This window comes from Apodemus sylvaticus, chromosome 1, assembly GCF_947179515.1.
Source record: "Apodemus sylvaticus chromosome 1, mApoSyl1.1, whole genome shotgun sequence".
NCBI classification, from domain to species: domain Eukaryota; kingdom Metazoa; phylum Chordata; class Mammalia; order Rodentia; family Muridae; genus Apodemus; species Apodemus sylvaticus.
In genome coordinates, this window is record NC_067472.1 from 179,569,822 (window position 1) to 179,596,374 (window position 26,553).

General features: G+C 45.9%; 1 protein-coding gene across 1 annotated transcript; it reads left to right on the forward strand.

The window, feature by feature from the left end:
* The first annotated feature begins 635 nt into the window (after window positions 1-635).
* On the forward strand, window positions 636-26,261 carry Uba2 (ubiquitin like modifier activating enzyme 2). The gene is made up of 17 exons (XM_052165722.1): window positions 636-837; window positions 4,048-4,131; window positions 5,206-5,276; window positions 6,361-6,425; window positions 7,599-7,699; window positions 10,822-10,943; window positions 11,628-11,695; window positions 12,379-12,500; window positions 13,652-13,751; window positions 14,751-14,911; window positions 18,120-18,213; window positions 18,307-18,419; window positions 19,074-19,229; window positions 20,469-20,565; window positions 22,479-22,584; window positions 24,074-24,210; window positions 25,467-26,261. The coding sequence occupies exons 1-17, from the start codon at window positions 700-702 to the stop codon at window positions 25,646-25,648; spliced, it is 1,917 nt and encodes a 638-aa protein (XP_052021682.1). The 5' UTR covers window positions 636-699; the 3' UTR covers window positions 25,649-26,261.
* Window positions 26,262-26,553: the final 292 nt, after the last annotated feature.

Here is a 26,553-nt window from a genome sequence, read left to right on the forward strand (position 1 = left end):
CAGGACCTTCGGAAGACCAGTCAGTGCACTTATCCTCTGAGCCATGTCTCCAGCCCCTAAGACATCTTTAGTCCATAGACATCTTTAGTCCATGTTATCCAATTTTCTTTGTGAGAGTTGGCTTCTATCCTTTGTGTATATGCGCGCGCGCATACATACATACACACACACACTCACAGCTTGGATAACAATGTTCTTTGTTTTTTTGTTTTTTTTTTTTGGGTTTGATTTTTTTCGAGACAGGGTTTCTCTGTGTAGCCCTGGCTGTCCTGGAACTCACTCTGTAGACCAGGCTGGCCTCGAACTCAGAAATCCGCCTGTCTCTGCCTCCCAGAGTGCTGGGATTACAGGCGTGCGTCACCACTGCCCAGCGATAACAATGTTCTTAATTTGAAAGTGCTCCGTAAGTGTAAGGTCATAGTTTTTTTAACCCTTAAATAAGGAGCTTTTGCTGGGAGTTCAAACCGAGGTCTTCAGAAGATGACCCTAGGCCTCTCAGGATAAGAGCTGGTGTGTGCTCCTCAGGAATTGTGTGAGATGTAACCCCAGGTCTCAGTGTGCGGCCTAGGCTCAAGCCGGGGAGGGCTGGCGGTCGCAGTGCGCAGGAGCGGAAGCTGTGCCGCCCTTCCCCCATCGACTTCCGGCTACCGCTCTGGTTCTCCCGCCTCCGACTGTGCGGCGGCTCGTGGACGTCCCGCCATGGCACTGTCGCGGGGGTTGCCCCGGGAGCTGGCCGAGGCGGTGTCCGGCGGCCGGGTGCTGGTGGTTGGCGCGGGCGGGATCGGCTGTGAGCTGCTCAAGAACCTGGTGCTCACTGGCTTCTCCCACATCGACCTGGTGAGGCCCGGGCTCCGGGTGAATGGCGGTCTGCCTGCGGGGCCCGGGTTCCGGGAGGGAGTCAGGGCGGCGCGGCCCGAGAGGCCTGGGGTTAGGATCACCGCGCGGGAAGAGGGTTAGTGAGACGCGGGACTCCGGCTCTCCGGACCTCCTGTTCGCGGGCCTCGGCTCCCTGGGCCTGCGCGCGCCGCCTCCCTAGGCAGTTTCCCCAGTTACGCTGGGATGCAAGAAGAGACCCCGAAGATGCTGTGACTTTAATTCGAATATGCCCCTAACTTAAAATAAAGATCCCGCGGCAGAGCGGTTTGCAACCACCAGCCACAGCACCCCGGGTGTGCACACATGCATTCATTCCCGATTCTGCCACCGGCCGCCAGGTTGCAAGTGCTGTCTGCATCCCGTTTTATTTTTAACAGATGAGGAAAGTGAGACGCTATGAGGTTGAGTAACTTACCCTGGGGGCATGCTGCAAGTGGCTGGATAGATTCCTTTGGGGCTCGCGCGCCTCTGGGCTGGTCATAGTGCAGATCCGCGTTTATGTCTTTAAAGATACTTCCTGGGGTTTGCACGATTGGGTGACAACCTGTAATTCATGCAATCGGGAGACTGTAGGATCTGAACTTTGAGGTCTGCTTGGGCTACGTAGCAACATCTTACCCATGAAATGTTTTTTAAAAAAGTTTTTTGGTTGTCAGAATTCTTAAGTTTTGTGTTAGTGTAATGTGCAATGACAGGAAGTCGCCGTAATTTGTGAATGTGTTGGAGATATTATCTGAACCTTGGATGTGAATTGAAGATGCCTTAACGTTTAGCAGAAAGACGGGATGAAACTGCAGGTGTCAGGGTTTCAGCTGAGGCAGAATTGGAGAGAAACATTCTTCATTGGTTAGACTTCACACCCTGTTTTGGTCCACAGAAAATACTGTATGATAGTTACGCTTGATGGTATTTTAAGAGTAGATTTTGCAGTAGACAGGAATGATTTGGAAAATAAGTGCTTGTTCTTTGTTTTGGTTTTCTTTGGTTAAATTTTTGTAGTGAACTTTGACGTACAAATGAATATTTCAATGATTATGTTTTGTAATTTTCACAAAGTGCTCTAAACTGTTAGGACATTTGATGATGAGAACATTTTGTTGTTTATGTAAGTTTATTGAAATAGAATGCAAATGAAGTTAGCCTTTTTTCCCCTTAAAGTAACAATTAGATTAAATTTTATTTTTACTTTAAACTTTTCCTCTAGTTGATGTATGTGGGCCTTTTGCCTGCATTGTGTCTGTGCCAGGTGCCCCCAGGGGCCAGAAGGGGGCGTTGGATCCCCTGGAGCTGGTGTTAGCAATGGCTGAGACCCACCATGTCAGGACTGAGAATTGAGCCCCTGGTCCTATGCAAGAGCAACCAGCGCACTTACCTATTGAGCCATCTCTGGCTCCTAGACTAGATTTTAAACTTGACTTATTTGCTTGTTTATTTTGCTATACATAGGACATTTCCTTTAATAGCCCTCAAGAAATCCTGAATTAATGTGTATATAAAGAATTAACATGCCAGGTGGTGGTGGCGCATGCCTGTAATCCCAGCACTCTGAGAGGCAGAGGCAGGCAGATTTCTGAGTTCGAGGCCAGCCTGGTCTACAGAGTGAGTTCCAGGACAGCCAGGGCTACACAGAGAAACCCTGTCTCGGAAAAAAAACAGTTCCAAAAAAAACCAAAACAAACCAAAACAAAAAGGGAGCTGAAGAGATGGCTCCACGGTAAAGAGCACTGTCTGCTCTTCTGGAGATCCTGAGTTCAAATCCCAGCAACCACATGGTGGCTGAAAACCATCCGATGCCCTCTTCTGGTGTGTCTGAAGACAGCTACAGTGTACTTATGTATAATAAATAAATAAATGTTTAAAAAAAAAATGAACGTGAGTGTGGTGACTCACATCTTTAATCCTGGCACTAGGAGGCAGAAGCAGGCTGGTCTCTGTGTTCCAGGCCAGCCTGGGCTACAAAGAGAGTTCCAGGAGAGTTGAGGCTGTTACACAGAGAAACCATCTCAAAGAAAGAAAGGAAGGAAGGAAGGAAGGAAACATTTTTCATATCTGATTATCACATTGTGTAATGAAAAACGACATGGCACAGTAAATTAGAAATTATCAGACAGAAACAGGGTGTTTGTATGTGTGGAGGTGAGAGGACAGCTTCACGGTTTGTTCTCCTGGGGCATTGTCCAGCAGTTTTGAGGCAGGGTCTCCTTCTGACCTGGAACTCTGCAGATGGACTAGGCTGACGGCTAGTGAGTCTGGGAACCCCTCCCCTCCTCCCCACTGCTCTGGCTCTGGCCTTGCAGAGGCTTGCCACTGTGCCCAGCGTGGCTTTTTTTTTTTTTTTTTTTTGGATTTGGTTTTTTGAGACAGGGTTTCTCTGTGTAGCCCTGGCTGTCCTGGAACTCACTCTGTAGACCAGGCTGGCCTCAAACTCAGAAATCCGCCTGCCTCTGCCTCCCAGAGTGCTGGGATTACAGGCGTGCGCCACCACTGCCCGGCTGCCCAGCGTGTTTTAATGTGGGTTCTGGAGTATCAAACCCAGCTCCTTGTAGCTGCCAGGGCAGCCATTTTACTGCCTTCATTCAATCTCCTTGGCCTAGAAAACTATTTATTTACTCAATTTTGAGACAGAGTCTCTATGTGTAGCCCTGGTTGGTCTAGAACTCATTGTGGAGACCATGTTGACCTCCAAGTAACACGCACACCACCTTGCCCACTCAGAAATTTTTATATTTTAAATCAGAGCTTTTATGATATCTAAGGAATTCCCTGAAATATTTGAAAGGATCACGATTAAATAAACAAACAAAATAGCCATCCTTAATGCATCCCCCCCCCCCCCCCCAGACAGGGTTTCTCTGTGTAGCCCTGGCTGTTCTGGAACTCACTCTGTAGACCAGGCTTTCCTCGAACTCAGAAATCCACCTGCCTCTGCCTCCCTAGTGCTGGGATTAAAGGCATGAGCCACTACGCCCGGCTCCCTTAATGCATTCTTAAGGTTACTTTTGACTTATACGCTGTTCTTCCCATAATGTTAAATGCAGTCCTTATCCGTTTAACAATTTGGGTGTGACTTGTCCAGGAAAGCACTTGGCTGCTGGTAAGCTCTGGGTTATGAATAGTGAAGAAGTGATGTTGCTCATACATTGTGACTTACTTGGATTTCTGTATTCGTAGATTGATCTGGACACCATCGATGTCAGCAACCTCAACAGGCAGTTCTTGTTTCAAAAGAAACATGTTGGAAGATCAAAGGCTCAGGTATCTTTCCCATACTGCAGTTAGGACCCTTTGAACAGTGTTTCACCTAACAGACAGGATTGTGACTCCCATTTCTTTTTTTTTTTTTTAAACCAGACAGGGTTTCTCTGTGTAGCCCTGGCTGTCCTAGAACTCACTCTGTAGACCAGACTGGCCTCGAACTCAGAAATCCAACTGCCTCTGCCTCCCAGAGTGCTGGGATTACTGGCTTGCGCCACCACCACCCAGCTTGTGAGTCCATTTCTATGATTAACATTTCATTTACTTATTATGGGGCACTTGTGTGCACCATTTGCATGGGAATGGAAGTCTAGGTCTAGCCCTCTCCTCTCTCTGAGGGCGTCCTTGGGATTGGACTATGGTGACCTGGCACCTGAGCCTCTACTACACCTTAAGAGTGAAAAGAATAAGGGAGTGACTCAGGTGCCTGGCTGTCTGAGAGGAAACTAAAGCAACGTGCTTAGGCCTGTAATTGAGTTGCCTTTTATATCCTTTTCATATTTAAGTTTGTTCCTTTACATCCTAGGGAGAAAAGATGCTGTTTTGAATCTTTCTCTTGGCTTCTAGGGGTCAGAGGTCCTGCTGTCCTGTTTTCTGCCTGTGCCCTCCCCCCAATGCCATTGCAATTGTTTTTTATTTTTGTATCGCAGCTCCCTTCCCAGGGGATGTTTTTGCTGTTTTTGACTAAGTTCTTCCCGTGGCAGCAGCCTGTCCTAAGCTGTTGTGTTTACCTGATGGCTATGGAAGGCTTCTTAGGCTCTTAAGTGGATGGGCGTGGTTATGGCGGTTTAGTTTAGTTCTATACTGCCGGGACTACACAAATGCTTTTCCTGAGTTGAAGCCCCAGCCTCATGGTGTCTATTTTTTCTGAAGCTTGCCATTCATGTAGAAGTGTATATGGCCACATGTAGCAGAAATTAATTTTATGAATGCTAATATACTTGAGGAGATCTTACCACAGTTTTTGTGCATAAATAACATTACCACATCATCAGTGAAGCATCCATGTATATGTCAGTCAGAATTCAAATACCAGCACAAATGTTAACAGTGATTTCCTATTGCTTTTCCCAGGTTGCCAAAGAAAGTGTGCTCCAGTTCCACCCTCAAGCGAACATTGAGGCCCACCATGACAGCATCATGAAGTATGCATATCATTTTGTTACAAAGCTGTTCGCTATGAATTTTTTTAAAGATTTATTTATTATTATATGTAAGTACACTGTAGTTGTGTTCAGATACGCCAGAAGAGGGCACCAGATCTCATTATGGATGGTTGTGAGCCATTATGTGGTTGCTGGGATTTGAACTCAACCTTTCGGAAGAGTAGTCAGTGCTCTTAACTGCTGAGCCGTCTCTCCAGCCCCTGCTATGAATTTTTAATTCTTTAAAGTGTTAGGCATTTTTGTCTGGCATGTATGTGAACCCCGAGCCATTCTGCATTTTTTGGATGACTTCTAGATATTTACATGATAAGTCTGTGTCCACATCAGTGCCATTGTTATTACCATTGGCTGTACACTTGAATTATTTAGCTAAGAGATGTTTTAATGTCAGTAAGGAACTTAATTGGAAGCTTAGAAAGAGCTGTATTTTGATGTCTGAGGATCCTCTGAGGTTGTGTATAGTGAGGGTATGATTGTACTTACCTCTGTGATGACAGGTAAGTCTGTCCTTATAGAGAGGTATCAGTTCTGGGTTCTGTGGTACGAAGGGCTAGAATCAGAGAGAGCCGTACACTTTCTCAGGGCATTTGTCTCGGGCTATTTCTAATTTTCTGGATGTTTGCTTTGCAGACCTGCCTATCGCCCTATGACTCTCCTACCCTGTGCCTCTTTTCCATTGCTGCTAAAAGCAGAGCCCCAAGGGGCCTGAACCCGGCCTGATGGTGACCATGTGAGGTGAAGCCTTAGGCCCAGCAAATCCTGGGAATGTGCTCCTAGCATGTTCCCAGGCACTTGCTGCCCTGAGGAGGCGGTGTGGTGGGAGGCACAATGAGGCTATGCCAGCTTTCTGCCAGTTGAAGAGTTTGCCTCAGTGCCTTAGGTCAGAAAGGAGAGAGATTTGAGAATAGTTCCTTTAAGATGTGTTTGTGTTAGGACAATCGCAACCGTCCTGTATGTACTCCACCAACAGTTATTTTTACAGTTCTCCTTTTAGGACTATACTGAGAAATTCATACGTGAGGCCAGTTTTGGTAACCTTTTTTTCCCCCATTTTGCTTTCTAGCCCAGACTATAATGTGGAGTTTTTCCGGCAGTTTATACTGGTTATGAACGCATTAGATAACAGAGGTAAGGCAATTCATGTTTCACGTTTCATTGCTTCCCCCTCCCATGGCAGAGTGTTAGCGTTAGTGTCCAGGTGTGAGTTAGAACTAGGAGACCTAAAGGAAGCAAGAACAGCTGGGGCTGGGGGTGGGTGACAGTCGCCTTCTACCCCAAGCCAGTTTGGAACTCACTATGCTCCCCAAGAGTGGCCCTAAAATGGTAGCGATCTTCCTGCCTCAGTCTCGGGCATAAGCTTCTGCCTCCCAGTGTAGGCTGCTCCAGTTAAAGGATGTGACTCTAGAATTACTCTAGCTGTACCTGTCCCACAAGATCCTAGACTAGATCCTCACAGGTGTAACAAATCTATTCATGGAAAGTCAGGCATGGTGGGCATGTCTTTTATCCCAGTACTTAGGAGGTAGATGTAGGTAAATCTCTGAGTTCAAGTCTAGTCTGCCCTGTGTAGCAAGCTGCGGGCCAGCCAGGACTATGTTTGAAGCAACAAAGTAGTGCGCAAAGTATGCATAGTGGTTACTGAAAGTGGGGACACTGAGCGCCTGAGGGACTTGAGGACTGTGCTCCGTCTTCTGTCTCCTCATCCACATGGGTCTCATGTCACAGAATGCATGGACATGGTGTTCACAGCTCCCACCTCACCACCTTAATGTTTTTGATGGTTTTCCTTTGAATTTATTTATGTGAATGTGTGTGTTGTCTGCATCTATGTCTGTAGTGAAGTGCTGTTCCAGCACTCAGACTCCAGTTTTGAGCGACCTTGTGGGTACTGGGGCTGCACCTTGGATCCTCAGCTGGAAGAACACCAAGTACTCCTAACTGCTGAGCCACCCCTCCAACCCCACTTTGGATATTGTAGCAGTACCTTGAGTCACACCCAGGGCCTTACACATACCACACAGGCTGCTCTCACCGCCCAGCACTTGGGATCATTTCTAGAAGGCGTCTAGAGTGAATTTGCAATATCAATTCCTAGGTTGTAGTTTTGCTTGAGTGTCCTGTAATGACCAAGGTGTAGCCCAGTGTTGCAGGCTAACAGGCAGAAGTGATCGCATTACAGTCAAGTTACACTCCCACAGTCACAATGAGCTTGTGCTTTATTGAAAGCAAGACATGTCCGTCATTGCCGTCTAGACTTGCTGGTGTCACCAGGGACTCCTGCTCACTGCTGTTTTCTTTCAGCCGCACGAAACCATGTGAATAGGATGTGTCTGGCCGCTGACGTGCCTCTCATCGAGAGCGGGACTGCTGGCTATCTCGGACAGGTGACCACTATTAAGAAGGTGAAGAAACACTTTGAGTTTCCACTTACTTGAGACCTGGGAAGGAAAGAAACTTTGGGTTTGTATAGGAGAAACAGGTCAGCATCCAAGGTGTAGAGATTTCATGCCAGATAAGACAGGATGGTGCTTGGGTCTCTGGGGATTCAGTTCCCAGCAAATCTCTACCCTCAAATAAAGCCTAGGTTGATCCAAGGGGAAGGAAGAGAGAGCCTTTGACTCTCTACAGCTTCGTTACCTTAATGTATCCATTAAATCCTTAGACCAAGCTGGGCATGGTGGCATACAACTTTAAAAATTTGTTTATTATATGTTAGTACACTGTAGCTGTCTTCAGACACTTCAGAAGAGGGTGTCAGATCTCATTACAGATGATTGTGAGCCCCCATGTGGTTGCTGGGATTTGAACGCAGGACCTTTGGAAGAGCAGTCAGTGTTCTTTTTTGTTTTTGGTTTTTTTTTTTTTTTTTGGTTTTTTTTTTTTTTTTTTTTTTTTTTTTTTTTTTTGAGACAGAGTTTCTCTGTGTAGCCCTGGCTGTCCTGGAACTCACTCTGTAGACCAGGCTGGCCTCAAACTCAGAAATCCACCTGCCTCTGCCTCCCAGAGTGCTGGGATTACAGGCGTGTGTCCCACCGTCTGGCTGCAGTCAGTCTTCTTAACCATTGAGCCATCTTTCCAGCCCCAGGTATACAACTTTAATCCCAGCACTTGGGAAGCAGAGGCAGGCAGAACACTGAGTTCAAGGGCAGCCTGGTCTACAGAGTGAACACCACGACAGCCATGGCTACACAGAGAAACCCCGTCTCATCAATAATAACAGCAGCAGCAACAAATCCTTAGACTGACTACATAGCAAATTGTACAAAGATTCTTAGTCATGGACTTGTGTCATGTTGTATATGACAGATAATAAATCAGACTTTGAAAGCTTTCAGTGATCCAGGCATGGTGGTACAAGCCTTTATTCCCAGCAACTGGAAGCAGAGACAGTAGGATCTGATTTCAAGGCCAGCCTGGTCTATTCAGTGTGATCCTGACTTCAAAACAAATCAGAACTTACTTGTGGGCCAATGAGCTGGCCAAGCTAGACCACCCAGGCTGAGCCCTTGAGCCTCGGGTTGGAAGGAGAAAGCACCTTCCCACAAGCTGCCCTCTGGTTTGCACACTTGCAGTGTTGCTCGTGTGTGTGTGTGTGTGTGTGTGTGTGTGCACGCGCACACACACACACACACATATAAATGTAATAAATCAAGTTGCCTTTTGGGATTGGCAGTCTGGTTCAACTATAGAATTGGTTAGTCCTAAATCCAGGTCAGTGTTGTTAATTTTATCTGAAGGAGTCTGGGTGTGCAGGTCTGAAGAAAACTGAAACCATCTGGGTGTATTTGAAATAGTTTAAGCATTTTAGTAAAACTAAAGAGCACAAGAGGATGGTGAACACTCGTTGCCCTCCGGTTATAAGATCCTGGGATTGGAATTGGTTTGCTCTTCAGGAATAACAATAAAGGCTATGTTTGGAGAATTCCTTTGCAGATTCAAAGCTATTTTTAAAAAGTACCTGAAATGGGCTGGCTCCTCTGGTATTTTTTGGCTGGGGGACTCTGTTACAAAGTGGCCCTGTCTTCTGTTATAACTTAGTCTTGGATACTTACTCTGTGTGTTGTACAGAGGTCGTCCTGTGTGCTGAGGCATAGCGTCAGTGGGGGACTTGGTGTCTTTGGGCACATCAAGGCACTTGCTCTCCTTGTTCCCCCACAGTCACACAAACCATGTCAGCAGCCTTGCTCAAGACATTTTGTTGGAAGATTAAGGGCACAACAGTATTCTGGAGCAAATCCTTGATCTACCATTACTGTATGTTAAACCACTTTTGTGGGTTTTGATTGTCTCACTTAGGGAAGGACATTGTTTCTATGCTTGCATGTGAGGGCCGAGGCTGAGATGTGCTGAGGTAAAAAGGGAGTCGGGCATCCGATGGCCGCACACTGGGGAGGCCGGGCATTTCCTAAGGCCTGCTGTAGGTTGACGTTGACAATCATTCTGGGGTACTCATTTTTATGAGACTTTAGGGGTTGCGGTTTTGGGATATGAGGATATTTAGGGTATTAACAGGTCAAAATCTGTTAATTTTGATCGTCATCTTTAACTACAAGGCAAGAGAGCTTTTGGGGTTTTGTTGTTTTGGTTTTTTGTTTGTTTTCGAGACAGGGTTTCTGTGTGTAGCCCTGGCTGTCCTGGAACTCACTCTGTAGACCAGGCTGGCCTCAAACTCAGAAATCCTCCTGCCTCTGCCTCCCAGAGTGCTGGATTAAAGGCGTGCCTCGCCGCCACCAGGCTGTTTTTTCGTTTTTAATTGTTAATTTTTTGGTTTTTTAAGACAGGGTCTCTCTGTGTAGCCCTGGCTGTCCTGGAGCTCACTCTGTTGACCAGACTGGCCCCGAACTCAGAAATCCACCTGCCTCTGCCTCCCAAGTCCTAGGATTAAAGGCGTGCGCCACTACCACTGCCCGGCTGGTTTTTTTGTTTGGTTTTTAAGATTTGTTTATTAAGTATGCAGCATCTTGCCTGCATATATGCCTCCACATCAGAAGAGGGCCCTAGATCTCATTACAGATGGTTGTCACCATGTGGTTGCTGGGACTTGAACTCAGGACCTCTAGAAGAGCAGCCAGTGCTCTTAATCTCTGAGCTGTCTCTCCAGCCTTCCTTATAGTAAGGAGTCCCGGTTCCATCTTAGCTATGGCTGTGGTCTTCATTTAACCTCTGTATTCTGATTAGACTCTTTATGTGTACAGTAAGGATTTTGTAGTCACTAGGTTTTTTTGTTTTTTTGTTTTTTAAGATTTATTTATTACCAATGCTCTCTTCAGACACATGAGAAGAGGGCATCATACCCCATTGCAGAAGGTTGTGAGCCACCATGTGGTTGCTGGGAATTGAACTCAGGACCTCTGGAAGAGCAGCCAGTGCTCTTAAACACTGAGCCATCTCTCCAGCTCACAGTCACTAATATTTAAAATTTTTCTGGACAACATAAAACCCAGTTGGAATGTAAATGGAGGAATGGAATGTCTACCTTTTAATCACTGTGGGTTCCCCACTTTTCTGCGTCCTAATGTCATAGGGTGTGACTGAGTGTTACGAATGCCATCCTAAGCCGACGCAGAGAACATTCCCTGGCTGTACAATCCGGAACACACCTTCAGAACCTATCCATTGCATCGTGTGGGCCAAGTATTTGTTCAAGTAAGAGTTACATACTTCTGGCATATTTTTCAGAACTAATCATGGAAAGTGAGGCCACTTTTACTTAAATACTCTTAAAAAGTTGTATTTACAATGGTTAAATATGGTGAAGAGACAGCAGTGGCTTTCCTGGGTCTCACTCAGACAGCATTCTTAGCATGCTGTGGGTGAAATTTTAGATGTTTAGTCTGGTTATCGGACACAGGCATGTAACTAAGTTTGTACAAATGTATATATTTGGAAATATGAAAATATACTTATAAATAACCCATTGGTTAAGAAATCACAATGGAAGTTAAAAATATGGACTGGGATTGGGGTGGGACTCGGTGGCATAGTACAGCCTGGTGTGCCTGACGCTCTCCAGCCCTGTTCAGAAGCCATTCACAGCCAACTTGTGTGTAATGTTTATGAACAACTAGCCAAGGGAGCCTTGTGAGCGTCCTGGTGTTAAATTGTTCTCCGAAAAGCTTGCCCATCTCTGCTAACATATCTTCCATATTGGAAGGTTTGGAACCTAGCCAGTAGGTATGGATGCACTTCTCAGGTCTAGCCTAGTGCTGTGAGCAAAAGGCACGTTCCCTGCTAAGAATTTGGACTACTGTAAATTAGTTATATGTAGAGCAAAAATCACATTAGTTCCAAATGCCTGTGCCTAAAAGTTCACTTTTCTGTAATTTATAGTCAACTGTTTGGAGAGGAAGATGCTGATCAAGAAGTGTCCCCTGACAGAGCGGACCCTGAAGCTGCCTGTAAGTGACTGGTGCCTCTCATAAGGAAAGGGTCTTTGTATGTGGCCCTCATGTTGGGACACCTAGTGGACTTGGCTATCCTGGAGCTCAGAATGGTCCATCTGCCTTTGTCTCCCACAGCAAGGAAGCAAAGGTGTGCGCTACCACACCCATCTTCTCATTGCCGGTTTTAAACCTTTTAACAAAGTCGTCGGATTTCACTGATGAAATCAAGACGAGACTTTTCTCAGGTCTACTCAGTTGGGCTGCTTGTACTAGTGCCCTGTTCTGTTTATAGGCTGTGCTTTACACTGTAACTCGTGTGCTCCTAGAGACCCGAGGCTCAGAGCTGGAGAAATGGCTGGGGTTCAGAGTGCTGTCTGCTCTTCTAGAGGACCCGGGTTCAATTCCCAGCATCCACATGTTGCTTCACAACCTTTTGTAACTCCAGTTACAAGGGATGTCATACCCTCTTCTGGCCTCCAAGGACAGTCAACCATTTGGTGCACATACACACATGCAGCTCAGACCACCCATGCATGTAAAGGAAAAATTTAAATTTACAAAAACATCAAGGCGCAAAAAGACACTGGTATTCACGTTACTGTCCTAGAGCTCTGAATGTGTCTGACTTCCACAAATGACTTTTCTCCCACGGGTGAGAACTTAATCATATGTTGAAAATACGATGCTTGTTTTTGTAGGGGAACCAACAGAGGCTGAAGCCAGAGCCCGAGCATCTAATGAAGACGGAGACATTAAGCGTATTTCCACTAAGGAATGGGCTAAGTCAACTGGATATGATCCAGTTAAGCTTTTTACCAAGGTTAGGCATCTTTTCTTCTTGATCGTTCTCCCTTCCTAATTGGATTTCCCTCTTTTTTTTACAATTTATTTTATGTTTACAAGTGTTTTGCGTGCAAGTGTATGTGCACCATGTGTGGTGTTCAGCTCAGAAGTAGCGGTCTGATCAGAGAGAACTAGAGTTATGGAGGATGAGCTGCCACCTGGGTGCTGGGAACTGAACCCTAGTACTCTGCAAAAGCAACAGGAGTAATCGCCAGGTGCTGGTGGTGTATGCCTCTAATCCCAGCATTCAGTAAGCAGAGGCAGGAGGATCTCTGAGTTCAAGAACAGTCAGGGCTACATAGAGAAACCTTGTCTTGAAAAAAACTACAAAAAATATAAAGTGTTCTTAAACCCTGAAGCATCTCTCCAACCCAGGGCTGCACATTTGATAAGCATGGCTGTCACCCAGCCGTATCTCAGCAAGGCGTACTTCCTTTTCTTTTTTAATTTAATGTATTTAGAAGGTCCTTGCACCTCTTTCTTCCACAGATCCTCTTAGCAGTTCAGCCTACCTGCTCTAAGTCACCCTCGAATTCTAAGCCCTTTATTCTTGGTTTATACTGTTGTCTGCTGATTGTTTCCTGAGCAGTCTCTAGGCTATTTGTGAATGTTTTCGTATGTTGAAAATACGATTGAAATACGATTTGTGATTGGGACACCTTACTGCTCAAGCTAGGCCTCATTTCTGTTGGTTTTCATAATTATGGTACCCTTAGCTCTTCTTAGCCACCCCAGAATCTCTTAACTGTTTGTAAGTTTAAGATGTTCCCTAGCCCTACCCCCAAAACAAAAAGGGCAGAAATAGAGCACAAAGCCTCTGAACATATTAGTACATATAGAGTATTGAGAGGCTGGGTTGCGGTTTATTGAGCTCTTTAGTTTGTGTCATTGGGCTCCCGACTGACCTGTGGTTGTGGGGTTGTGGGAGGGCCTGGTGGTTAGCAGAACTGAGGGTGCTGAACCCCTGCTCCAAATAGTTGATCTATTTCTGTGGTGTTAGAAATTGTTATTCTGCTTACATATACTGGGCCTTTATGATTTCATGGCATAATTTTAGTAAATCAACCTAATTTGATCTGTTTTTATGAACTTAGGCTCTATAGGATTAATGGGATTTGTTTATTTCAGCTTTTTAAAGATGATATTAGGTATCTTCTGACAATGGACAAACTCTGGCGCAAGAGGAAACCTCCAGTTCCACTAGACTGGGCTGAAGTGCAGAGCCAAGGTAAAGAACGTAGCTAGTTCCCTCGTCCCTATCCCGGGAGCCATCAGCTATGCTGTGTGTCTGCATGAGGGAGGAGGTTGGGTCTGCCACTGCTCCAGCAGGAGCTGCTGCCACCACCCTCTTAGACACCCAGCAGAACTCCACTCTCACAAGCTGCCTGTTGTCTCTGTTTTGCTTTGCTTTGTTTTTTAGCTGTCATTGATTTGGACATCATGGCTTCATTATTCCTGAAAGTGCTGTGGTATCTGTATGCACAGATCTGCCTTTGTACTCTGATTGTTTCTTTAAGATTTACTTAGCCGGGCAGTGGTGGCCGCCTGTAATCCCAGCGCTCTGGGAGGCAGAGGCAGGCGGATTTCTGAGTTCGAGGCCAGCCTGGTCTACCGAGTGAGTTCCAGGACAGCCAGGGCTATACAGAAAAACCTGTCTCGAAAAAAACAAATCCAAAAAACCAAAAAAAAAGAAAAAAAGATTTACTTTAGAAACACAGTTTTAAAACTGATATTCAAGGAAATAAAACAGTTGTAGTGACTTCTTTGTCACTGGGATACTGTACTTATGTGAACCATGCTGCAGTGCACGGCCTGGTCGAAGGCAATAGAGAGCATTGGGCACGTGGGACGGCCAACAAGCTTCCAGGTCAGGGGTTGACTGTGCGGGCGTAGGATGGTGCTCACCCTTCTTCCCCTTTACAGTTACCTGCCAGCTCTGTGGGTCTGAGCACATGAGTGTGGGTTCTCACCAAGGACAGAAGAGCAGCCAGTTCTCGTAACTGCAGTCATGTCTCCTGCCCTGCCAGTATATTCTTGAATGTCCCCAAAGGACTGTGAGATGGTGACACGGTGTTAGAGTGTCTGCAGCCTCGGCACTTCCCTTGCATACATGCTCAGAGTGACAATATCGTGAAGTTTATCTCTTTTTGTAAATCTTAATGGTCACAAGTTGAATCTGTTGACTAGAGCAAGATGGAGTTTAGTACACATTCTTGTCCATTTTTAGGAGACGCCAATGCCGATCAACAAAATGAACCCCAGTTGGGTTTGAAAGACCAGCAGGTTCTGGATGTAAAGAGCTACGCAAGCCTGTTTTCCAAGAGCATCGAGACTCTGAGAGTCCATTTAGCTGAGAAGGGGGATGGAGCCGAGCTCATCTGGGATAAGGTTTGTTTTGAAATGAGCCATCACTTCAGTACCTCACTTGTGTTGTTCCTGTGCTCCAAGAGAAAGCTAACACTTTGGTTATTACCAATTTCATTTGAATTCCTTCATCTCCAGTTGTCCTATTAGAATTTGAATTTTCTGTGCATAAACTTAAATACCACAAATTTTTATTTTGACTTCTAGTAACACACTCATATATTTTATGGTAATATTGACTAGAACATAATTTATTCCAGTGGGATGTTTGACTGAATTAGAAAAACAGCAGCTCATTTTGACTGATTTGACCTAAAATTTTTTTTTACCTGCACACATACACACACTCCCCCCCCCCTGGAGCCTAGGCCCTTGTCTGTGCTGAGACACATTGGCAGCTTAGGCAGCAGAGTCTTAGTGGGTAGCCTAGGTTGGCCACCCACTGAGCATGTGCTGCTACAGTCAGCTCTAAGATTGCCTTTCTGCTGAAGTTGAGTAGGATGTTCGAAGTCTGGAGAGAAAAGATAGGTATGGCCCATTCCTGTACTCCATCCTAGCCCAGGCTGGGGAGTGGCCTGTCTCAAAAGCAAGTCAGAAAGGTCTCTCAATACACAAGTAAGATTGTTTGGTTTTCTTGTGTCTAATACAGGATCTCTCCTCCAAGCCAACCTCAAAGGCCTTTTACATATGCACATCATTTTGCCCAGTTCAGGGGCCTCACTCACGCCTGCTACTGGGATACTCTACCAACTTAGTTTTGTTCTCTGGGAAGACTTAGTTTTTCTTAAGTGAGAGTTCATTGAGTTTATTTGGCATTTTAATTGCAGGTGAAAAAATTGGTTAGTGACAAAGTTTGTTTATTCTACAGTGACTTTTGAAGGTTTGCTGTGGGAGCTGAGGATGTGTCTGTGGCTCTAGTGGAGTGCTTGCTTGGCGTGCGTGCGTGCGTGGGCCCTGGGTTTGATCCCCACCATGGGAAGGGTGAAGAGATTTGCTGTGGGTCTCAGAGTAAGGAAAAATGATTGGCCATTTTTAGAATTCTCAGATAACTTTGTGTCTACAAACTGAAACGTTGGTTGAATCACATCTAAAGACATCTAAAACAAAGCTAGCGAATTTAGATTTTTGAAATTCTTATAAACACTAGCCTCTGGGTTTATGTGATATAAATGGTAGGTTTTTAAATATTTTCTTTGTTGTTATTCTAGTGGTTTGGAAAGTTTCTGTTACTTCACTGAGGCCAAATAAGGAGCTCCTGGAGTTGAGCATGGCTGCCTTGTAACTCTGCGCCTAGTGGTGTGCGGACAGCTGTAGAGATGTGCTTTGTGTTTTACTTTTTATGTATGTGAGTGGTTTGCTTATATGCGTGCATGTGCAAGACGTGTGCCTGGTGCCCAGATAGGCAGAGCCCTCGAACTGGAATTACAGGTGGGTTGGTTGTGAGCTATCATGTGGTACTGGTTGGCAATTGAAATCAGGATCTCCAGAAAGCAGCCAGTGCTCTAAACCTGAGCAGCCTTGCTAATCCCTCGGGCTATTTAAGAATTAAGGCTTGGAGCTGGAAAGATGGCTCAGTCACTAACTGCTCTTCCAGGCAGAGGTCCTGAGTTCAATTCCCAGCAACCACATGGTGGCTCACAACCATGTGTTCTGGTGTGTCTGAAGAGAGTGATAGTGTACTCATACACGTAAAATAAATCTTTGAAAAAAAGAGAGAGAAAATAAAGAATAAAGGCTTGTAGCCAGGCGTTGTGGTGCACATCTTCAGTTTCAACACTCAGGAGGCAGGGGCAGGTGGATCTCTCTGAGTTGAAACTAGCTTGCTATATATATAGCCAGGGCTACCCAGAGAATCCCTGCCTTTTTTTTGTTTGTTTGTTTTTTGTTTTTTTGGTTTTTTTTGTTTTTTGTTTTTTTTCGGTTTTTTTCGAGACAGGGTTTCTCTGGGTAGCCCTGGCTGTCCTGTAACTCACTCTTTAGAGCAGGCTGGCCTAAAACTCAGAAATTCGTCTGCCTCTGCCTTCCAAGTGCTGGGATTAAAGGCGTGTGCCTCCACTGCCCGGCTGAGAATCCCTGTCTTAAAAACCAAAAATAATTAAAGGACATTTTCTAGAGCACACCAGGTGTGCTCATTATACAACTCAGCCTCTGAGTTTGAACAGGATAGCCCAGGCTATGTAGTGAGACGCCCCCTCAACCCCCCACCCCCAAAAAGGCTACCTCTTAGTCATTTCTCAGCAGCTCTCACTGCACAAAGTTCAGTCCTAGCCTGAGAGTTGAATGCACAGCCATAGCTGGGAAAAACCATGGGGGTGGGGTGGGGCTTTGCAGACACTGAAGCAGGTTATCCTTGCCTGGATTCTGTCCATGTCTAGCAGCCTCACTACTGATGGGCCCAGAAAGTGCATTTGGTTTTGTTGTGGGTGTTTTGTTTTTTTTTGAGACGGTTTCTTTGTGTACTTCTGGCTGACCTGGAACTCGCTTTATAGACAAGGCTGGCCTCAACTCACAGAGATCCACCTGCCTCTCCTCCTGAGTGCTGGGATTAAAGGTGCGAGCCCCCCACACCCCGTTGTTGTTGTTGTTTTTAAAGGTTTATTTATTTATTTATTTCATGTAAGCACGCTGTCAGTCTCTTCAGACGGGGGCATCGGATCCCATAATAGATGGTAGTGAGCCACCATGTGGTTGGCTGAGCTATCTCTCCAGCCCCGGTTTTGTTGTTTTTTAAAAAATATTTATGTTTCTTTTTCATTGCATATGTGTAAGTGTTGTGCTTGCACGTTTATATGTGTTCCCTGTGTGTCTTGTCCTGCAACGGTCCAAAGGCAGTATTGAATCTCCTGAACTGTTGTTATAGATGGTTGTGGCTACCATGTGGATGCTGGGAGCTGAGCTCTGGTCCTCTAAGGGTTGCAAGTGCTGGTGACCGACCGCTGGACATCCTTCCAGTTCAGGCTGTATTTAGTTAAACAGGAATGCTTTCCTAGCAAGCATGGTGCTTACAAGTGTTCTTGGCAGACTGTCTTCCTGGACCAGAGAGCCAGATGGTCCCTGCCCCGGTCAGCCTCTGTGTAACTTGCTGAGGCCTCATGTGTCAGCCTCTGATTTAGGTCTGCCTTGTTCTGGCTGTGTGGCTACAACATTACATACCTGTAAATGTGGCTGTTTAGGAGGTAATGCCAGTGAAATAACTTTGACGGGACAAAGCCTTGTTGTTTGTTATTGGCAGGACGATCCACCTGCAATGGATTTTGTCACTTCTGCTGCAAACCTCAGGATGCACATTTTCAGCATGAATATGAAGAGCAGGTTTGATATAAAATGTGAGTTGTTTGTACTTTAGGCCATATCATCAACAAACCTATGGACAGTTTCCTTCTGACTGCTGACCATGGTTGTCTCTTTCTGTCCTCCAGCAATGGCAGGGAACATCATCCCTGCGATAGCTACTACTAACGCAGTGATCGCCGGCTTGATAGTGCTGGAGGGACTGAAGATTTTATCTGGAAAAATAGACCAGTGTAGAACCGTGAGTAATTTTGTTTCCTTTTGGTTTCTGAGATAATGTCTATGTTGTCCTGGCTGATCTTTATGGACCAGGCTGCCTCGAACTAACAGGGACCTACCTGCATCTGAGTTCTGAGATCTAAGGTGTGTGCCTCTCTTGTGCTAGGTGCGCTTTTGCCTTTGGAATTTTAAGATTAAGTGTTATGTAGCCCAGGCTAGCGTGAACTCGCTGTGTAGCTGAGGATGATTTGAAAAGGTCCCTGAGAGTATATGCAGCTCTCCCCCACTCCCAGATTGATCTCAGCACCTGAGAGGCTACGGCAGGGGCATCCCAGTTAGAGGCCAGCCTGGTTTACAGAGCAAGTTTAGGATAGTTAGGCCAAAAAAAGAAAAAGGGAAAGAAAAAAGATTTTTAGATTTATCTATAAAAAATGGTAACTGCTGGAGAGATGGCTCAGTTGTTAAGAGCACCGACTGAGGTCCTAAGTTCAATTCCCAGCAACCACATGGTGGCGGCTCACAGCCATCTGTAATTGGATCCGATGCCCTCTCTCTGGTCTGTCTGAAGACAGCAACAGTGTACTCATATACATAGGTCTTTTTTTTTTTTTAAAGGTAACTCAATGTTTCTGATGCCTTCCTGCTTGTGTTGTTGTTTTTTTTTTCTTTTCTGAAGATATTTTTGAATAAGCAGCCAAACCCAAGAAAGAAGCTCTTGGTGCCCTGTGCACTCGATCCTCCCAACACCAACTGTTACGTTTGTGCCAGCAAGCCAGAGGTGACTGTGCGCCTGAATGTCCACAAAGTGACTGTCCTCACCTTACAGGACAAGGCAAGTGCAAGGCTTGCTTCTTTCCCTCTTAGCAGCACGCGGGATGGGATTTGCCCTGGCCAGTACTGGTGCTGGCTGGACAGAGCCTCTGTCTACATTTCTGGGACATGTATCTTCTCTAGAAAGGAACAGGTGTACTTGGTAGAATATGTATCACAGCCACGTCTGTGTTAATAAGCAGGAGACAAGCAGGCAGTAGGTGAAGTCCACATTTTTGAGAAATGACACATCCTGCAGTTGGCCTGGTTTGGGGGGTGAACAAATACTTGAGTGAGGCTGGGTACCTACACTTTCTCTCACTGCAAGGTAGTGACCTCACCTTGCAGGGTTTGTGACTTAGTGGTTTCTAGGACACGGTGTTGGTTGGCATTTATTGTGGGGCTGAAAGGACCGAATGTGGTGCTGACACTTGGGTAGTTTCCGTTTTTTTACTCTGTGGGATTCAACAGTGTTGTCTCTATGTTGTATCTTGGAACATGAAGGGAGACACTATTTGTATTTGAAGTGGGAGAGGTTATCTGAGGATCCAGTTAGACATTCTTTTTGTCAAACACTTTCCATGGCAGGGTTGATGTGGAAACTGAGATGAAATGTGGCAGACGTGCTGCACCTGCCCTGCATCCATGGGCAGATATGGGGTGGGGTGGGGTCTGAGCCACCTCTGGTCTCCTGCAGCCATGTTTACCACGTAGGTAAGACTGTGTGTATGTGTGTGCGTGCGTGCACACATGCATTCCCACCTGTTCTCAGAAGCAGACAGGATATTAAAGGATAACTGAGGCCAGAGAAAGACTGGGTGGGTCAGATAAATCAGAAGACCCAGCCCTTTGGTGGAAGGAGGGACCCACTTCCAAAAGCTTTTGTCTGGTCTCTCCATGTTTACTGTGGCACTTGTACATTCACACTCACATGCATGTACCACACACAGTAATAATGTAATAAGTAACTCCCAAGTGCAAAAGTAAACTTGTATAGAAAAGCAGTAGCTGGGTGGTGGTGGCGCACGCCTGTGATCCCAGCACTTTGGGAGGCAGAGGCAGGCGGATTTCTGAGTTCAAGGCCAACCTGGTCTACAGAGTGAGTTCCAGAACAGCTAGGACTATACAGAGAAACCCTGTCTCGAAACCGCCTCACCCCCGCCCCCCCCAAAAAAAAGAAACCAAAAAAAGAAAAGAAAAGCAGTAAAGGTTTCTTACGCTCTTTAATTACCTACATTAATATTTAATTTTCTACTTTTAGATAGTGAAAGAAAAGTTTGCTATGGTGGCACCAGATGTCCAAATTGAAGATGGGAAAGGCACAATCCTGATATCTTCAGAAGAGGGAGAGACAGAAGGTACCTCCCTCGCCCTTTTTACCTGACTCCTGTGGAGGGAGGAGCTGGGCTCTGCTCGTTGCCTGTGTTAGCGTGGTGTTTTCTAGCACAGTCATGGCAGTGGCTGCTTGTGGGAGGCCTTCAGGTTCAGAAGCTTTCTGGTGTTGGGTACCTCAGGGTCTTGTGAGTGACCCAGTGCACAGATTCTGTCAGTTTACACGTTGGAATACTTTTTGTTCATTGCCAAGAGCCCTCTGCCTATGTCTTGGGCCTAGGGCTAGGTTGGTGGTGAGCATGCTCTTCAGGCTGCCCCCTTGCTGGGGAGTGTAAATCTTAGGGTCTGTTTCAAGAGTGGCAAGGTCAAGTCACACAGAGACTGGCACCTGTCGGGTCAGTTACTTCACAGCTGAACTGAGCTTCACCTCTCAACTCTCTTGAGATTTCGTGTCAGGGCAGGAATCAAGTGGGTGGATAGAGTTCCAGCTTGGCACGCAGAAACACCTCGGCTCCATCCCAGTCCTCAGTGGAGAAAGGAAGCAGGAAGGCCAAGGCCAGTCGACCTGCATGGTAAAGCTGAAGCCAGCCAGGCAGGGGGTTGCATGCCTTGATCATGGTACTTAGGATGCAGAGGCAGAAGGAGCTGCTGTGTTTGAGACCAGCCTGGTCTATTAAGTTAGAGCTTATCTCCCCAAATAGGCATCAGGATTTTGGTGGTAGTAGTTTTGTTGGTTAAGAAATTATTTGAGGTATTAATTAGGGCATGTGTAATTAGAGGTCATGTGTTGGCTGGCTGTTTTGGGAGTTTGGTTTACTGTTCCAGCCATATTCTAGACAGCTGTCCTCATCCCAAAGAAAACTTTGTCTGCTGTTCTGAACTGTTAGTTCCTAAAAATTCAGTGAGCTATTGTAGATGGTTTTGGGAGTGGAATGTAGTGATGGCTGACAATGGGTGGAGCTCCAGCTCTCCCGGGCTCCAGAATCAGTTAGTTTTGAATGGGTGGTTTTGTAGGTCCTTTGTTCTGTGCTGGCCCACTTGAAGTAACTACAGTAGGTGAGTTTTCAGGGCTGAATTCCTAAGTACCTGATTGCATACTTACTTTGCTGTTCACAGCCTAGGGCACTGAACCATTAGAAACTTTCCTTGGAGCCTTCTCCTCCATGTCTTCACATGACTTCTGTGACGACTGTCATAGAAGTGGCCAGGCTTCTTCTATATGGATATTTAAAAATATATATATATATATATATATATATATATATAAATAAAGTAAAAGTCTTCTGTAGCCCAAGCTGGCCCAGAAAATAACCTTGGCCTTTTGATCCCCTGCCTCCACCTCCCAAATTTGTTTTTAACTAGTTACCACTTGTATAAAGCTGTCTTCAAATTCAGTCCCTTTCTTGGGCACTGTGGGTCAGGACTTGAGAATGCCAATTTCTTTTTCTTTCTTTTTTTTTTTTAAAGTATAGAATAGAGTTTATTCAGGGCATGGGGAGTGGAGTTAAGGGGGTAGCAGAGGCAGAGAAAGGCAGAGAGAGGAAAAGAGTAGAGAAGTAGAGGCCGGCCATGACCACGTAGAGGGGGGATAGGGAAGAGGGCTAGAGAGAAGCTAAGAGAGTAAGAGAGGCAAGAAAGCGAGGATGCCAATTTCTAAGGAATGAAGTCCAGCCATAATGGATTTTTTTTTTTAAAGATGTATTTATATATATGCGTGAATACACTGTTGCTCTCTTCAGACACACCAGAAGAGGGCATCAAATCCCATTACAGATGGTTGTGAGCCACCATGTGGTTGCTGGGAATTGAACTCAGGACGTCTAGAAGAGCAGTCAGTGCTCTTAACCTCTGAGCCATCTCTCCAGCCCCGATTTGGTTTTTTAATAACTAACTTGCCCACACTGTGAAAACATAACATCTTCGTTCTGTTCACGTCTAGCTAATAACCCCAAGAAGTTGTCTGATTTTGGAATTAGAAACGGCAGCCGGCTTCAAGCAGACGACTTCCTCCAGGACTATACTTTGCTGATCAACATTCTTCATAGGTAGGAACTGTTAATTCTGAACTGTAAGACACACTTGAGGAGATGAGCTGGGGTTTTCCACGTAGAAGCTCCCCTGCTCAGTAGAGCTGCACAGGGGCTGTGCCCATGGGGGAATGCTAGGATTCAGAAATACAAGGACAAGCAACAAGGCAGTTTCAGGACTGATAGAGGATGATAGGGCGGCTGTTGCTTCTGCTATGATCATCGTCTCTGTGGCACCTTGATATGGCTTGGGTTGACTGTGCTTTCGGGCCTGAGTTCAGCTCCTCGGGTACACTCTGGAAAGGAAAGAGCCCACTTCACAGGTCTGCTCACTCCACATGTGTGCTATGAGAAACATGGGAAATAAAGTTTTAAATCTTAAGGTATAAATAATAAACTTTTGAGGTAGATTTGTAAAAGTACATTTTTTTTCATAATTCAGCTATAAGATCTTGATGGGTTTTTTTCTTTTTCACACTGTATAAAATTACATGTATTCTGAGTGTATCTAAGATAGTGTAGTGAGTGTATGTATACACTTCATATGCACACACACCATGACAGTACAAATGTAGAAGTGAGAACAGCTGGCTTCAGCCGGGTGAAGTGGGTTTTATGTGTGTATGGGTGTTTGTTTTGTCTGCATGTATGTCTGCGTGCCATGTTTGGGCATGTCCAAAAGGACATTGGGTTCCCTGAAACTGAAGTCACAGGTGGTTGTGAGCCTCCTTGTGGGTGCTAGGAGTGGAGCCCAGGTCTGCTGGAAGGGCAGCCAGTGAGTGCGCTTAACTTCTGAGCCGTCCCTCCAGTACCCTGTAAGTGTACTTTAAATGTAGCCCTACCTGGTGTTCAAAGTATTATAGGACTATAAATTCTACTAAGTTACATAGTGGACTTGAGTTAACTGGCCATGGTGTGCTCCCTGCCTTGGCTGCGTCACTGGCTGGGGGCAGTGGCAGCTCATGCTCACTTGTGAAAGAAAACAGCAGGAAAGGTCAAGTGTCCGAGGAACAGCACCGTTAGGGAGTGGGTTCCTGTGTGTCTTTCTTACCCTGTGCTATAACTCTTAAAACATAACTGCCTTTAAAAGCGTGCATCCTCGGTTCACCTTGACACATAAAATTTGATGCATATTTTGGAACTCATGTATGAGAGTAGGGAGTTGTCTGTAAAGCTGGGGAAACCCAGAAACCACATAATTTCATCCCTAGAACTCCAAGGTCAGGGTCACAAATGGAGTGAAGGACCTTTGGGCGGAGCAGCCAAGAAAGGACATCCAGACCTGCTGAGCTGCGGACTTCCGCCTTAGTCTCTGCATGAGCAGGACATAAAGAAACCTCAGCCTCTGTCACTTCAGTTAGAGAAGCGCTGCTCTGGTCTTTTCTTGAGAGTGATCTGGAAACCAGACCCTTCCGGGGTCGCACTGTGCATTCTGGGCAGTGAGAGTCCCTGCTCCTTTACTGTGGGATGCAGAGCACGCACTGTTTACAGCCTGTTTCTCTTTCAGCGAAGATCTTGGAAAGGATGTTGAATTTGAGGTTGTTGGTGACACCCCTGAAAAAGTGGGGCCAAAACAAGCTGAAGACGCTGCCAAAAGCATTGCCAATGGCAGTGATGATGGTGCCCAGCCTTCCACCTCCACAGGTGAGTCACCGCCAAGGAGAGGACTTGAACAAGCTGGCGCTCTGATGGACACTGAGTGGCATAAATACCAAGGCTGAGTTTGGAATTGATTATATAATGGGATTTTGAGTTTTATGAGTCATGAAGGCCTTTACGACCCCAGGATATTCCTAGAGCGATTGGGAGCCGTTTTCTGAATCTCCATAGCATGCTGTGGACTAAATTCCTGCTCCGTGGTCTGTTCTGCTTAAGCTGCCTACTTCAGCTGTTTATTTGGAACCCATAACCGTGCATCCAGCTCTTCGAGCAGGGGCTGCCAGGTGGGTGGGCTTCCAGGAAGGCAGGTGCCTGAGCAAAGCCCACCTGAGAGTGGCTGCAGAGGTCTGCTGACCTGCTACCTTTCAGATGCCCGGTCCTTTGCTGCTCTCTGGTTGGACCAGGATCTCTCCTGAGTTCCTCTCTATTTTGTGCAGGAAGCTGAAGGGTTAACCATTTTTAAGTTCTGTTTCCCCTTATGTGAGCACTTGTCTTTTGGAGTTCTTTAGAATGTTTGCTCTGGCCTGTAGCATCCTCTGAGAATTTAGGGGTGAACTTTGAAGCTGTGGAAGTGGCCCTCTTAGGCTGGGCTGTTCTCCCCTCAACAGGAGCATTTTCTATAAGACCAAAGTTCTTAATCCTTGTGAAACAAACCATGGCCCTCTACTGTGTGCCGGAGTTGAAGGCTATGTGGTCCTACTTTTAAGTTTGCACATGGAGACACACTGTCTTTGGGGGTAGGGTTAAAGAGCACAAGTGTGGGGGTTTCTGCTGTGACTACAGGGAGCCCATCTCTGTCCCTCTGGTTCCTTTCTGGAAGTGGGATAATAATGTTGTCTTCTTTATAGGGATGATTAGATGAGTGTGCACAGTGCTCAGAGCAGTCCTGGCCGTTGTAAGTGGCTTGTTGCGCTTGCCGCTCTTTCCTCTATTAGGGCGCCCTCCCCTTCTCAGTGGGGACTCGCAGGAGGCATGATGATGCATTTCAATTATATGCTAGTCACAATTTCTTGTTTTGCTTGGAAAAAATTAGGCAATTGCTGTGGGTCAGTTGGGCTCCCCAGTAACAACCCTTTCTCCTAAGGGTGGATGTGCTTGGTACAGCAGTATACACGCACACACACAAAATACAGCTTCCCCGAGGGGCTGGTGTGGGTGGGGGCGGTGTGGACTCTGCTGACTTGGTGAGCCACGGACATCTCCCACACATCATTGTTCTTTGCTTTGTTTTCCAAAATAAGCACAAGAGCAAGACGACGTGCTCATAGTTGATTCAGATGAAGAAGGCCCTTCAAATAGCTCCGACACCAGCGTGGATGACAGGACCCGCAAGCGGAAACTGGAAGAGAATGAGGGTGCCAGTACCAAGAAGTGCCGCTTGGAGCAGACCGAAGACCTGGATGATGTCATAGCGTTAGACTGAGCAAGCTCCTGCCCTTGATCTGGTTGGAACGGAAAGTTAGATCCTTTGTTGCAGAGGGAAAGCACGGCTGCGGTGGCTTTGGTGGTTCCGTTCCTCTGAACGTGTTCATTTGCTGAGATTGTTGAGACTGTTGCTGTATTGAAGTAGGAATAGAATTTGCGATCCTTTGAGCAAAGCTGGGTATTGAGCTGAAAGACCGCGGGCGTGCATGTTGCCTTCCCTGTAAATAGCTTTAGCTATCATTTCCTAGTGGAAAACACTGTGGGGTAGGAACGCTGCAACCTGGGTATAAATATTATGCCTTTATTTTTGGCTAGAGAAGAGTTATTTTTAGCCTAGATCTAACCATTTTCATACTCTTACCTGAAAGATTCACAGAAGTGTCAAGTGCTATGCATTGAAACTTGTTTTTTAAATGTTACCTGGCACTGTGTATATTAATGTAAAACAATGTTAATTTACTCAGATTTTCAGTTTGTACTGCCTGGTATGTCTGTGTAAGAAGCCAATTTTTGTGTATTTGTTACAGTTTCAGGTTATTTATATTTGATGTTTTGTAAACTCAAACAACAAATATACTGTACTTATGGACCAAATAAATGATGTCTGCATACTTGTCATCTGCTTCTGTAGCCCTGGTGGGTTTGTGTCTGCCACGGCCTGAGTGCTACCTCTGGGCTGGGGAGCTGCGTGGCTGGTGAAGGGCTTGCCATGAATGTATAGGGGCCTGAGTTTGATCTCTAGCTCCCAGGTAAAAAGAGTCGGCCAGGGACATCACTGCCAGCACTGCAGAGGCAGATGGGGAAGTTCTGAGGCTTACTGGCCAGCCTAGCCTCCTTGCTCCAGGCCAGTCAGTGATCCTGTCTCACAAAACAAGATGTCTTCTGAGAAATACCACCCAGAGT